Source organism: Pholcus phalangioides, unplaced genomic scaffold (assembly GCF_987345545.1).
Source record: "Pholcus phalangioides strain wild (caught in Gottingen) unplaced genomic scaffold, Ppha-v1.0 ptg000010l_1, whole genome shotgun sequence".
Taxonomy (NCBI): domain Eukaryota; kingdom Metazoa; phylum Arthropoda; class Arachnida; order Araneae; family Pholcidae; genus Pholcus; species Pholcus phalangioides.
In genome coordinates, this window is record NW_028301603.1 from 7,916,258 (window position 1) to 7,929,391 (window position 13,134).

General features: G+C 41.2%; 1 protein-coding gene across 1 annotated transcript in view; it reads right to left on the bottom strand.

The window, feature by feature from the left end:
- The window catches only part of LOC149080830 (MAM and LDL-receptor class A domain-containing protein 1-like), a 40,982-nt gene extending 28,394 nt beyond the window's left edge, over window positions 1-12,588 (bottom strand). Inside the window, exons 1-2 of the mRNA XM_089237392.1 lie at window positions 12,111-12,588; window positions 2,806-3,105 (exon numbers count right to left, since the gene is read on the bottom strand). Coding sequence (XP_089093518.1) covers window positions 2,806-3,105; window positions 12,111-12,588 — 778 coding nt within the window. The remainder of the gene's footprint in view (window positions 1-2,805; window positions 3,106-12,110) is intronic.
- Between the last annotated feature and the right edge of the window lie 546 nt (window positions 12,589-13,134).

Genomic DNA, 13,134 nt, shown 5'->3' on the forward strand with positions numbered 1-13,134 from the left:
CGAGTAAAAAGAATGAAATCAGACTTTTAATTAGCCCATTGTATGTAACTTCATGTACATGACACTCGAAATTAAAATTACAATATCAATTACATTTAAAAATTTAACTGCATATAAAAGTTTAATTATATTTGAAAATTCGGTTATAAAAATTTGAAATGTTAAATAATTGATTTTTGCTGTGATAAAATTCCAATATCATGTGGAAAAATTTCGGTTTGTATGATATTCCCCTAATTACAGTGAGCCTATCTTTAACGGTAAATTTCTATCTGCCCCATGGGCTCGAGAGTTCCCCACCCCCTTCGAGAGTCACCAACATTTACCATCACAGTATATCCATAAGAACCTGAAATATTTAATTAATTAATAATTCAATTAAATTAATATTTAATTTTCACCGTATAAGCCGCACTTCCCGCTTTTGTTGGGATTTCTATTTCTCACAACGAAGGGAGTTGGGCGCAGATCAAGGGTGGAAATGTACAGTGCTTTTTATGAATGACGATTCGATGAAGTTTTCATAATGCCCACAGGATCAGCACCGACAAAGGCAATGTAATCACCAATAATAAAGATGACTACGGGTCAGTCGCATAGATATAATATAACCATTAATCTTATGTTTATGGTCAGTCGCATATCTTTGGCTGGCTTGTTTGAATATTTTCACATAGTTTTCATTAGCGTCTAAGCTTTTGGTACAAGGTTGGTGTGCATGGTCTACGGCTCCAGTCAACGATTAGTAAAAATTTCTACTTACAATACAAGTGAATTAACATTAACAGACAATGTAAGATTATGTTCAGAGGTATATTTCCTAGGTGGAGGAGGGTGTGTGCGGGCTTTATCCCAAGATGACAAGTTCAAGTGAAAGGGCGTGACCAAAATTAAGTAATTGGTGATCGATAACATGAATTAGAAAGGAAGAAGGAAGGCAAGGTTTGAATAGCCCACAGGTGGGAAAACTATAAATCCGCCTCTGATTATAGCCTACATTTATTAGGATAATTTTAATTTTAAAAACAATTCGTATCGTACATATAAACACTCCACAATATCTAAACCTTTATTTATTTTCAGTGCTTTGAGTATCATTTTATTTAAACACTTATATAACCTGAATATCGCAGTAAAAACCCGATGATGATTTATAGAATAATAACTGATGGTATTTTGAACTACCATAATTTTTTCCTTTTGTTTTAAAGATACGTAGAAGATTTCAATTTATTGCAATTTAAATTGAATTCAAACAATTTAATTTTAAAAAGTACTACATTATTTTTTGTCATCCGTATAACCTGTATCTCTCTTTAAGATACAACAAAAAACTCAAATAAAGAAAATTTATAATAGGCTAATTCATTGAATTGCATCAAAAGTTTTTCTAATTTCGGAACATGAATTATGGGGGAAAAAACTTTTAAACACACGCGTAAACCAACATATCATTTGCACGTTCGGTTTTGCAATATTCGATGTTTATGCCAACAGAAATATGTAGACCGAGCACACCAACCTTGTACCAAAAGCTTAGACGTTAATGAAAACTATGTGAAAATATTCAAACAAGCCACCCAAAGATATGCGACTGATTATAAACATAAGATTAATGGTTATATTATATCTATGCGACTGACCCATAGTCATCTTTATTATTGGTGATTACATTGCCTTTGTCGGTGCTGATCCTGTGGGCATTATGAAAACTTCATCGAATCGTCATTCATAAAAAGCACTGTACATTTCTACCCTTGATCTGCGCCCAACTCCCTTCGCCGTGAGAAATAGAAATCCCAACAAAAGCGGGAAGTGCGGCTTATACGGTGAAAATTAAATATTAATTTAATTGAATTATTGATTAATTAAATATTTCAGGTTGACACGGCGGCAAACTTGTACAGCTACGAATTGGAGCTGCGACGAATTTGTACCGCGACGAATTGACACTGCGACAAATTTGTATTGCGACGAATTGACACCGCGACAAATTTGTATCGCGACAAATTTGTACAGCGATGAATTGACACTGCGACGAATTTGTACCGCGACAAATTGAGGCGCGACGAGTTGAGTGCGACAAATTGACCGGCTACGCCCCACGAGGGTGAGGCTCCAGCTCTGGCACAACGTTACGATTACCGCCATTTTTTTTTTTTGTTTTTTCATTCTATAGATTTACTATGGAAGGATCCGTGCAAAGTCTGACGTGGGGCCTGCCAAAGATTCCAGCTTAAGAGCTGTGCTATAGGATGGGGGGGGGGGGTGCATGCATTGCCTATGAGTCAGACCAGGTTGGACTGAGATATGTCTCCCGCTCACGGTATGCTGAAAACAAATTTAGCTTTTAAATACGAAACAAAAATTCCATACAAAAATTGTGCCGAGTTTTTTTACCTATTCGACATTTGTTTTCTACTACTACTAACTAAACCAGACATACGCCTCGTCCATATTCGTTTTGTTTTCTACTGTATGTAACTAAGGTTTCTTCGTGATTTTTCTCAATGTACTTCTTATAACCAAGAGGAAACGAAATTTATATTTTGATAGTTTTTAGGTTTTCTATCCCACTTATTGTGATATGAATTTTCATACTTTACGCGGTACAATGTGTTTATGCGAGGTTTTTACAGTGGCATCCGATTCCATTAGTCGGGCTCAACTCGGTAGACTAGTCGCTAAAAGTTTATTAAAAATATGTTGTCCAAAATATATATATAAGCAGCACGCCGAAGGTTCAAAGCATCACAGAATAGCATAGAAGAGAAGAAACGTTTTCTTGCATAAGGCAACTCTTACCTCCAACGTGTCGGTGATCATTGGAGGAGCTGTAAAAATCTCTAGGGGGTCCCGTCAAAAAACTGTTACTGCTCCGGCTGATTTCGAAGTCGAAGTCGTCTTCTTCCATGTTTTCCCACCCGCAGAAACCACCTTCGAAAGTGCAGTGTCCGAGGCAAGAATCTTTAGATGGCATGCGCTGGAATTTCACATCATCTATTGCCACGTAACCTCTGTATCGTGTCCTTAAGGAAGAATGATCCGCTGCGATCGCCTCGAAAATGATCCTGTGACCGTTGCTACTGCTGTACGCAACCTCACCTGTATATTTAATAAAAAAGACGAGAAAACAACAAAAAAACTCTTCTTTTTTTTACAAAAGTTTTACATCCGCATGTGTAGCTGTCGGTATGCTCCTGACACAAATGTTGTATGCTGTGTTGTGCGCGCCGATTTGAAGGCTAGGCTGCTTCAGAATTTCCATAAACAATGTATCGAAAATCGCCTTATGAAATTCTTTCTAATACAAATAATAAACTTGGACCACAATGGTAAATTGCCAACGGATTAACAGATTCCGCATTCAAAAGACGTAAACAGTGAAATCTCTCTAAACGGACATTCCCCTCAGATGTGGTCACCCCCCCCCTCTTTCACAGCCAAAAAATAATTTCCCTTTATATAACAGAAGTTAAGTTATCAATTTCAAACCCCTGATTAACGGTCACCCCTCTTTTACGGACAAATTTTTTTTGTCCCGTCGGTGACAGCAAAAGAGAGGTTTTACTGTATGTAGTGTATTTGTTGGAACATGTTTCTCGTTGTTTAAATAATTCGCTGAAGGCAATTCGTGCATTCAACATTTATCAGATATTTCAGGCGCACAGAAAACACACACACACAAAATAATAATTATTATTTTATAACAGATATATATACAGTACTTTGAAACACCACTCGTAAAGATTTGACTCGATTATTTCAACTCTTTTCTCGGGCGAATTCCTGTTCCATGGAATGAAGATTGTGGACATTGATTTTAAAATATTTAGTGATATCACACGGAATACGGGACAAATATTCGAAAAATTACGAAAAATATTACATACTCGCGAAATACAGTGGGACCCGAGGGACAATGCAAGGTTATTTTGTCGCAGGGAATTTTTCTCTAATAGGGTTGCTAATAAATGGAATAGCTCACCCCCGGAGGTAGTAAATTGTAACACAATTGACACGTTTAAAAAGAAATACGATAAACATGTTGGGGTAAATCGAAAAGCTCTATCCATACTTAGAATAAGACAACCATAAGTATTCTTTATGGGAATTGTATAATATTTTATCATATTGTTTATAATTTTTGTTAATTGCATTTTTAATTGGGTGGCTGTATTTTTGAAATATATGACATCCATATTTTTATGGGCATCTTTTTATCAGCCACCTTGTTGGGCATTTTGCCTGTTGTGGCGTTGTATTTGTATTTGTACATATTAATTTAACCTTGTTTAAATATACGACTAAACCCATGTATAAGCGGCGGCTCACCAAAGACTGTGGCCAACAGTCGCCAAGTGCGGAGATCGCCAAGTCGATGTTTCTGACTCTACAGACGGGAGCAGATTGCTGATTCAATATGTTGTGTTTTCTATTATACAGCGTTCGCAGACGACCTACTGCTGTTAATCTCGGAGCCCAGATGGGATGATGTAGAGGAAACAGTTGGAGAAGCGCTGGAGACAGTTGCAACGTGGATGGATCGGAACGACCTAGAGCCAGCACTCGACAAAAGTGGTTACATGTGGTTTAGCACACGAGACAAGCGACCTAAAATCAGGATGAGAAACCAGAGACACACATGGAGAAAAGAAATGAAATACTCCGGGGTGCTTATCGACAGCGACCTGGATTGGATTCCACATCTTCGACAGCAAAGAAAAAAAGGGCAATGCAAACCTACAGAAGATGATGGCCATAGCATTTCCAAAATGGGGAATTAACCAGAGGATGAGGAGAGTGCTCTATGACCAGGTGGCAACCAAGACAGTAACGTATAGAGCAGCCGCGTGGTACGCTAGCCCGACAGAAAAAATGAAAAGACAGCTCGATACCATCCAAAGAGGGTTCCTGTTCTTTATGACAAGGGCGTATCACAAAATATCGACGGTGGCAATGCAGAGCATAGCAGGAGTACCCCTCCTCCCCGAGTTTGTGTACTGACTTCGTATGCAAATCAGCGAGAATATCCAGTCTCAACAGAAGGGTGACAGTTGGAGAAAGGCTAATAGTACCAGAGGATGGGGCGATCACCCAGCTAACGAAATCCAGGAGCAACAGGTCGTAACGACGGAGCGAGAAGAAGCCATCTAATACGAGGGAAGGACAATATTTACGGAGGGGTCCAAGACGGATAGTGGAACAGGAGCAGCGTACGTGGAGTATCAAGGGGGTGAAAGAGTCAAGTCCTGGAGAGAGAAACTGAGAGAGGAATGCACGGTATTTCAAGCAGAGCTGTGGGCGATCCGAAGAGCAATGGAACAACGGGAGGATAATTTGGAGAAGATGACCATATATTCAGACAGTAAATCAAGCTTGGAAGCTATCAAGGACCCTTTAACAAGACACGAAGATGCTAGAGCCATAAGAAGAATACTGAAAGAGAGGAGGAATGTAGCACTGATGTGGGTGAGAGGCCATGTGGACGAACGTGGAAACGAGGACGCAGATCAGTTGGCGCGGGAAGCGACGAAACCGGAGACAGAGAACCGGAGTGAGAGAATCAGAAGACGTCAGGAGACAGGACGACAGGGAGAAGAAGAATGGACTGAAGAGGAAAACGACGATCAAGAGGCAGACGATCCAGGCTCCGACTCCGACTTCCAATGAGGACGAGGCGAAGAAGGAGGAAGGCAGGAAGTCACGAATTAGTATTTAAGTAAATAAGGGCGAAAGCTGTTCCTTGTAGGCAAAGGTCGCGAGGCAGCTCCCTTGAAACCATGCCGGATGGGCGGCTGGACTTTAAGGGCTGGGCAGCGGCTGGCCAGGTGTCAGGCAGTTGAATGCATTCTGTGTGTTGTACACTTAGTATACAGTCACTTTCGTGGCCCGGGGTATTTGGGGGGGGGGACACACACACACACACTCATACTTCCGACACAACTCAATCAATAGTAAATTGCGTATGGCGATAGACCGGAGTTGTGCTCGGTTTGAATGAATGAATGAATGTCTATGATACATAAAAAGCTGATTGCCGTAGAGGTGACCGAGATCGAGACAACCTTTTGATAACAAAAAGACGAAGAATCTACTCAGCCGAGGCCGTAGGCGGAGATAGACTTAGAAGTCTGGGGAGGGCACGGTCATTATTGCTGGGGGGGGGGGGCAAGATGATGATGTCGATTCATCTATACATATATGCATTCAATCAGTCGACTTCACCTTTGATGCTGGGGGGGGGGGGGCAATGCCATGGGCGGAGATACGGGGGGGGGCGAGGGGGCATCGCCTCCCAGCATCAAAGGTGAAGTCGACTGATCTAATGCATATATGTATAGATGAATTGACATCATCATCATTGTGCCCCTCCAGCAATAATGACCGTGCCCCCCCCCCAGACTTCCAAGTCTATTCCCGCCTATGGGCAATGCCCCCCCCCCCCCCGTATCTCCACCCATGGCCGAGGCCCGATGCCATTAGGATCAGGGTAGGACCTTTTTGTAATCAAATTGACCTTTTGGTCAGGATAAGAAATAGTTTTAGTTTTATTTTCGCAATTATATAACTAGATTCGCATAATAGTCTGTATCCAAAAATTGCCTAACGATAACTCTCCTAACCCTTCGCCACCTGACCCATCACCGGGAAATTTACAAATTTCTCGCGTTGCCTTGAAACTACCGCCCATATGGCGGTGTTGACGTCGTCGATATGTATTATAGTCGACGGCCGCGTTTAGTTTCCCCTGTTCGTTGGTTTGAAGAAGTGCACGGTTGTTCGACATCTACAAGCGTTGTTGCCGAATCTAGCACGGTAATAGCAAAAGCCAGTTGTTTGTGGTGATGGGGTGAAACGACGACGATAAGGAAATCTGAACCTCCGTCTAGAATAGTTTGTTTCTCTCTCTCCCAAGACAAGCGGTCGAGTTTTTTTGCTAAAAAGAAGTCATCATGGCACTCATTTCTGTCAGAGGGAAGGGATTATCGGGTTCAACGTTGTTGACATGTAGCTGCGAGCGTCCCTGTGCATTCCGCTCTCCCCATGGCATAAATGCTGTTGTTGTATATGTGTCTTTACTTACTTCTATTAGTTTGTCGGCTATTTTCGCTAATGTATCTAAGCTCTCTGAGCTGACCGATAGGATGGCCTGTGTTTCTGATGGCGTACGTTGGAACCATAGAGTTTTTAGAAAATCGTCACTTACAGATTTTGCTGGCCAAATCTCTCATTTCCCTTAATAGGTGTGAAGGTCTTTTGTCCCCTAACTGTAGTTCAACAACTTGCGTACTTGACAAGTTTTAGGATCAGAGAGAGAGAATTCTTGGATTATCCGTTGTTTAAGGGTCTCATACGTGTTTGTTTCGGGTGGGTTCAATAAAATATCTGAAACGGAAGCGAGCGTTTCTGGATCTATAACCGCAATCACGTTATTGTATTTGGTAGAGCCGTTAGTTATGGCGGATAATGAGAAACACAACTTTCCACTTGAATGAACCATAACTTTATATTCTGCCGCCATATGGGCGGTAGTTTCGAGGCAACGCGAAAAATTTGTAAGTTTTCCGGTAACGGGTCAGGTAGCGAAAGGTTAGGAGAGTTATCGTTAGAGAGAGGCATTTTTGGATACAGACTATGGTGTTGTTAAGGAGGAATTCCAATTTATGATGCAGGCCTTCTAAATCACCCTGGTCATCACCATTACATGTCGTGCCAAAAAGTTCAGGCAGTATTCGTCCAGTGGGTGACTACCGCAAACTCAATGCCTGCGCGGTCTCAGATAGGTACCCCATTCCTCACATTCAGGATTTTCAAATGCATTACACGGTAAAAGTTATTTTTCAAAACTTGACATTGTGCCGGCGTACTTTCACATTCCCGTTTATTCGAAAAACAGCTGTTTGCACATCTTTCGGCTTATTAGAATTTCCTTGCCTGAATTTCGGCTTGCGTAATGCCGCCCAATCTTTCCAACGATTTATGAATGAGATTCTTGGTGATCTGAAATTTTGTTAAGGCTATTTAGATGGCATTTTGATTTTCAGTGACAGTGAAACTGAACATAAGGTTCACTTACGCACTGTTTTGCAACGAATCAATAAAGCTATGGCCTCACAATTGATGTTTCCAAATGCGTCTTCGTGTTGCGGCCACTCCATTCCCAAACAAGGCACCAAACCCTTGCCAGAAAAAGTTGAGCCGATTCTCATTTATCCAAGACCAAAAACAATTAAAGAACTACGACGTTTCCTTGGACTACTCAATTTTTTTCGCAGATTTTTACCACACGCAGCACATACGCAAACTACACTGAATAATTATTTGAAAGGGTCGAAACAAAAACGACAACAGAGAAATTGCTTGGACTGACATAGCAAATAAGGAATTTCAAAATTCCAAAACACTATTGTCCAACGCAACCCTGTTAGCACATCCGAAACCCGATGCCAAACTTGTACTTCAAGTAGATGCATCCGATTTTGCCATTGGCAAGTGCACTGTTTCGGGGGGTTGATGACAACGAACTTCGGCCTCTTGCATTCTTTTCTAGGAAATTATCTCCCGCAGAATGCAACTACAGTGCGTACGACCGCGATTTGCTGGCTGCATATGCTTCTATACAGCAGTTTCGGCATATGTTAGAGGCTAGGGACTTTTCTTTACTCACGGACAATAGACCATTGGCATATGCCTTCAGACAAAAATTAGACAAGGCTTCTCCTCGTCAATGTGGGCAATTAGATTTTATTGCCCAATTCACTACTGACATACACTATATCAAGGGTAGCGAAAACATACCCGCGGATGCACTTTCCCCGCATTGCATCAATTCCAATGCCCAATCCTGTTGACTATAACGAAATTTCAAAAGCACAAGAACGCGACCAAACTTTAACTGATCTTTTACAAAATCCACGAGGATTACAGCTCAAAAAAGTGACTTTGTCAGACTCAAATACTTCACTGTTTTGTGATCTCTCCACTGGCAAAGCTAGACCATATACACCATAACAATTTCGCAAGCAGATTTTTGAGACCATTCATAATATTTCCCATCCAGGAATTAAAGCTACAACTAAGTTGATTCGGACTCGCCTCTTTTGGTTTTCGTTAAATAAAGATTGTAATAACTGGTCCAGACAATGTATAACCTTGTCATAATGTATATACCTTGTCAAAAATCCAAAATAACATGACATACGAAAACCCCATTAGGTTTATTTCCTGACCAAACTGAGCGATTTGATCACATTCATCTTAATATCATTGGTCCTCTTCCTCCTTCTGGTGGCAATGCCTATTGTCCAACTATGATCGACAGGTTCGCACGTTGGCCGGAGGCGGTTCCGATTCCAGACATCAACACCGAGACTGTAGTTCGCACATTTTACTCAACATGGATATCTAGGCTGACCATATTTTCTCAAAAGAAATACGGGAAATTGGGATTCCAAATACGGGACATTGCCAAATATCGCCAAAAATGACGCCTAAAGTAAACAAAGTTGCCAAATATTGGAGAAATTACGTAAAAATCAAAATGGCGGGAAATAAAGCATTACTGCAAATTTTAGTGGATTTTAATGAAATCCACGGAGTAAAACGTTCGCTAAGGCAAATGGGAGAAATTAATATTCTTATTTATAATTGTATTTATCATAATATAATTTGAGTGGGAAAATAATTTCATTCTTTTTGACTTCAATAAAGAATAAAAATTCAAGTAAGCTTCGTGTAAAAAACCGGAAAAACCGGGACACTTCCGCTAAAAAGTCAGGACGGCCAAGAAAACAGAAAAAACCGGAACTGTCCCGGGAAATACGGGACGTATGGTCACCCTATGGATATATATCTCTCTTCGGGGTGCCATCCAAGATTCGAATTGACGGCCTTGATCTGTTGTACAGCTTCTTCTTCCAAGCAATGGCAAGAGTGCTAGGAATTCAACGAATACCGTCCTCACCATATCACCTGAAAGCAAATGGCCTCGTAGAGGAGCTACACAGACCACTCAAAGCTGCTATCAAGGCATATAATACAGAGCACTGGTGTACTGCCTTGCCCACCATAATTACTCGGTTTCCGTAGCGTCTTCAAAGAAGATCTGAAAGTTACCACCGCGGAATTGGTATACGGCACTAGTCTCAGACTTTCCGGAGAAATATTCGATCCCACTCCGAGTTAAACATCATCAAAAGAAGAACTTGTTGAGACTATAAAAGAACATTTTTCAAGATTATACGACCGCGACCGTAATTTTGAAAAATGTTCTTTGATAGTCTCAGCAAGGTCAACATTGTCATGGACCAAAGAGTATTTTCGTCCACCCTCATCTAAAGGACTGCTCACACGTATTCATTCAGCACGATGGAATGCGGAAGCCGCTCCAAGCTCCATATGACGGACCGTTTCAAGTGATCCAACGACGTGAAAAGACATTCGACATCGATGTCCGTGGGAAAAAAACGATCAGTTTCTCTGGACAGACTGAAACCCGCCTTCTTGGCTTCAGACGTGAACGGATCCAGTCCGTCGTCAACAAGGATTACTTCGGCTACGCCTCTCGTTCCTCTCAGACAAGAAAAACACATTCCGGACGAACTGTCCGTTTCCCGGACCGTTTCGAACCACCAATTCGCTATTGGGGGGGGGGGGGGAACAGGGAGAATGTGCGGTGGATCACCAAAGACTGTGGCCAGCAGTCGCCGAGTGCGGAGATCGCCAAGTCGATGTTTCTGACTCTACAGACCGGAGCAGAATGCTGATTCAATATGTTGTGTTATCTATGTTACATAAAAAGCTGATTGCCGGACATGCACCTCGTCCATATTCCTATGCGGAACTTCGAACGAATTGGTACATGTTGGAAAATGCGCGCACACATGTTGTGAACTTAACGTGAAGTTTGTTTCCGTTTTAATGCTTGTTGTGTGTAGTGCTGCTACTAAACCAGACATGCACCTCGTCCATATTCCTCTGCGGAACGTCTAACGGTACATGTTGGAATGTGTGTATACGTATAGTGAACCTTGCGTGAAGTTTGTTTCTGTGTAATGCTTGTTATGTATAATGCTGCGACCTGCAATGAAGTTTTTTAAACTATGAGTTTTTTCCTCAACTCATAGTGAGTGAAGTTGTGTGTAGCGCTGCCATCTGCCATCAATTTTTCTAACTATGACTGAAGCGTAATGATTGAATAGTTGTATCGTTGTGGGTCTGTTGCTCTCTCTCTGCTGCGTGACGTTTGTCACCACAGAAAACGAGCTCCATATGCACTGCACTGCAGGTTTTAAAATTTGAAAGAGAAAAAAGAAGTCCGAGAATGAAATTGTTGTACACATTTCAAGATAAATTTTAAAATGTCTAGCTTAATTGTAAGAAACATGAAATCATGTACACAGTACAGTATGAATACATACAGTTTTTAACCTCTCAGCGAATTCCCTTATTTTTACAATGTATGGGTGATTTCTCAATTGACCACTTTTTCCTATAGGGGTCATTCAAGTATTACGTCAGCATCGAGGGGGGGGGGGGTTTGAAGTTTGCTTACGTCATCAACCACGACAGGGGGGGGGGTCAGTGTTTTGCTTACTTTTGCGGGCTAAGGGGGGAGGGGGAGGTCAAAAATGGCTGAAAATTTGCTTACGTAATACTTGAATGTAGCCCCATACACTTTACTTTTGATCTGCTAAAAATCGGATAGTAATACATCACATACGGAAAACGTAGGCTTAATTCTTACAAAAATTATTTTAACTCATTTCATCAATAAATTATTTCGCAAATTGATTCGCTTGCAACGCACTGGCAAAGTAAATTATTATCATTTTATTACGAAGAATTATAATCAATTTTTAACTGTGCCGTATAGTACGCCGGCCGTTTTATCGCGAGCCGGATAGTCGAAAGTCTACTTATGTAAATATTTATAACTGAGCAAGTGGAAAAAATTAAAAATAGTACCACACACAAAGAGCTATGGTAGCAATTGTTTAGCTTTAATAATCTAAAATATATAAGGGATGATTTCCCCAGGTCTAACCAACACCGTGCTAGACATATAGGAATTGAACTACTATTAAAATTTTTCAGCAATCACTTACCCAGTTGCCATTGACCGTTTGCTTCGCCCATGGATACCCATAATAAAGTGTGCTCTTGATTGAAAGAGTTTTGCAACAACACCCTCAAGCTCTTGATGCTGAGTCCTCTCATGTTGAAGTAGAACGTGAGGCAAAGACCGGCCGGGCCAGTATGATTGAACATCGGACCAATTAAAAGGGATGAAGTATTCAAAGACGTTTCGAAGAACATATAGCCACCACTTCTTTCGGAATGAGTGTGATCGGTGGAAGGTCCCCCGATCCAATAAGACGATTCACCGAGTCCCAGACGCCAGTTTGTGGACGACCAGCCGCAGTCCGTCAGTTGTATCACGGAACCGAAATCACACGATTCCGGTAAACTCCGAAGTTCGAAATCCCTCTTGAATCTGGCCGTCGTCGACACACTTCCGTATGACACCGCGATACCAATGCACGTGCATATGATGATTATTGCGTGGCAAATAACAGCAGCCATTCGTCGAAAAACGTGAAAAGAGGGGGGGGGGGAATATTGCTTTTAGCAGTGAAAAAACGGGGGAGGGGGGGGAATAAGAAGTTTTATAAAAGATTTACTTTGCTTAAAACAAATAAAACTAAGAAAATCAAAGTTTGTTTTCTTTCGACGTGTGAATTCAAAATGGAATTATTGGCTGCCGTAAAACTTCTCTCTCTCCCCTTTCGTGAAATTCGAAAAATTACTTCTTTTACACCGAAATTCTACCAGGAATGGAACCATAATGTACAGACACAGCCAACGTTCGTGTCACGCCAAAATCAGTCAACGAGAGAACACTGGTGTCATCAAAAAATGAGAGAGGCATAATAGTAACAACAGTTTTCCGGTATGGTTCTCCCCCGCCCATTTTTAAAATAGCTTCTCTTCATTTGAAAACAAATAAAGAACGAAACCGCAGCTGATAACGGAATTTAATCGGGATGGGAATCGCATCATTCGGTCAAAAGAAAAATCTACGTACATTTAGTATGTGTGTATATATAGATGCATAGATAGAGTAAGTAT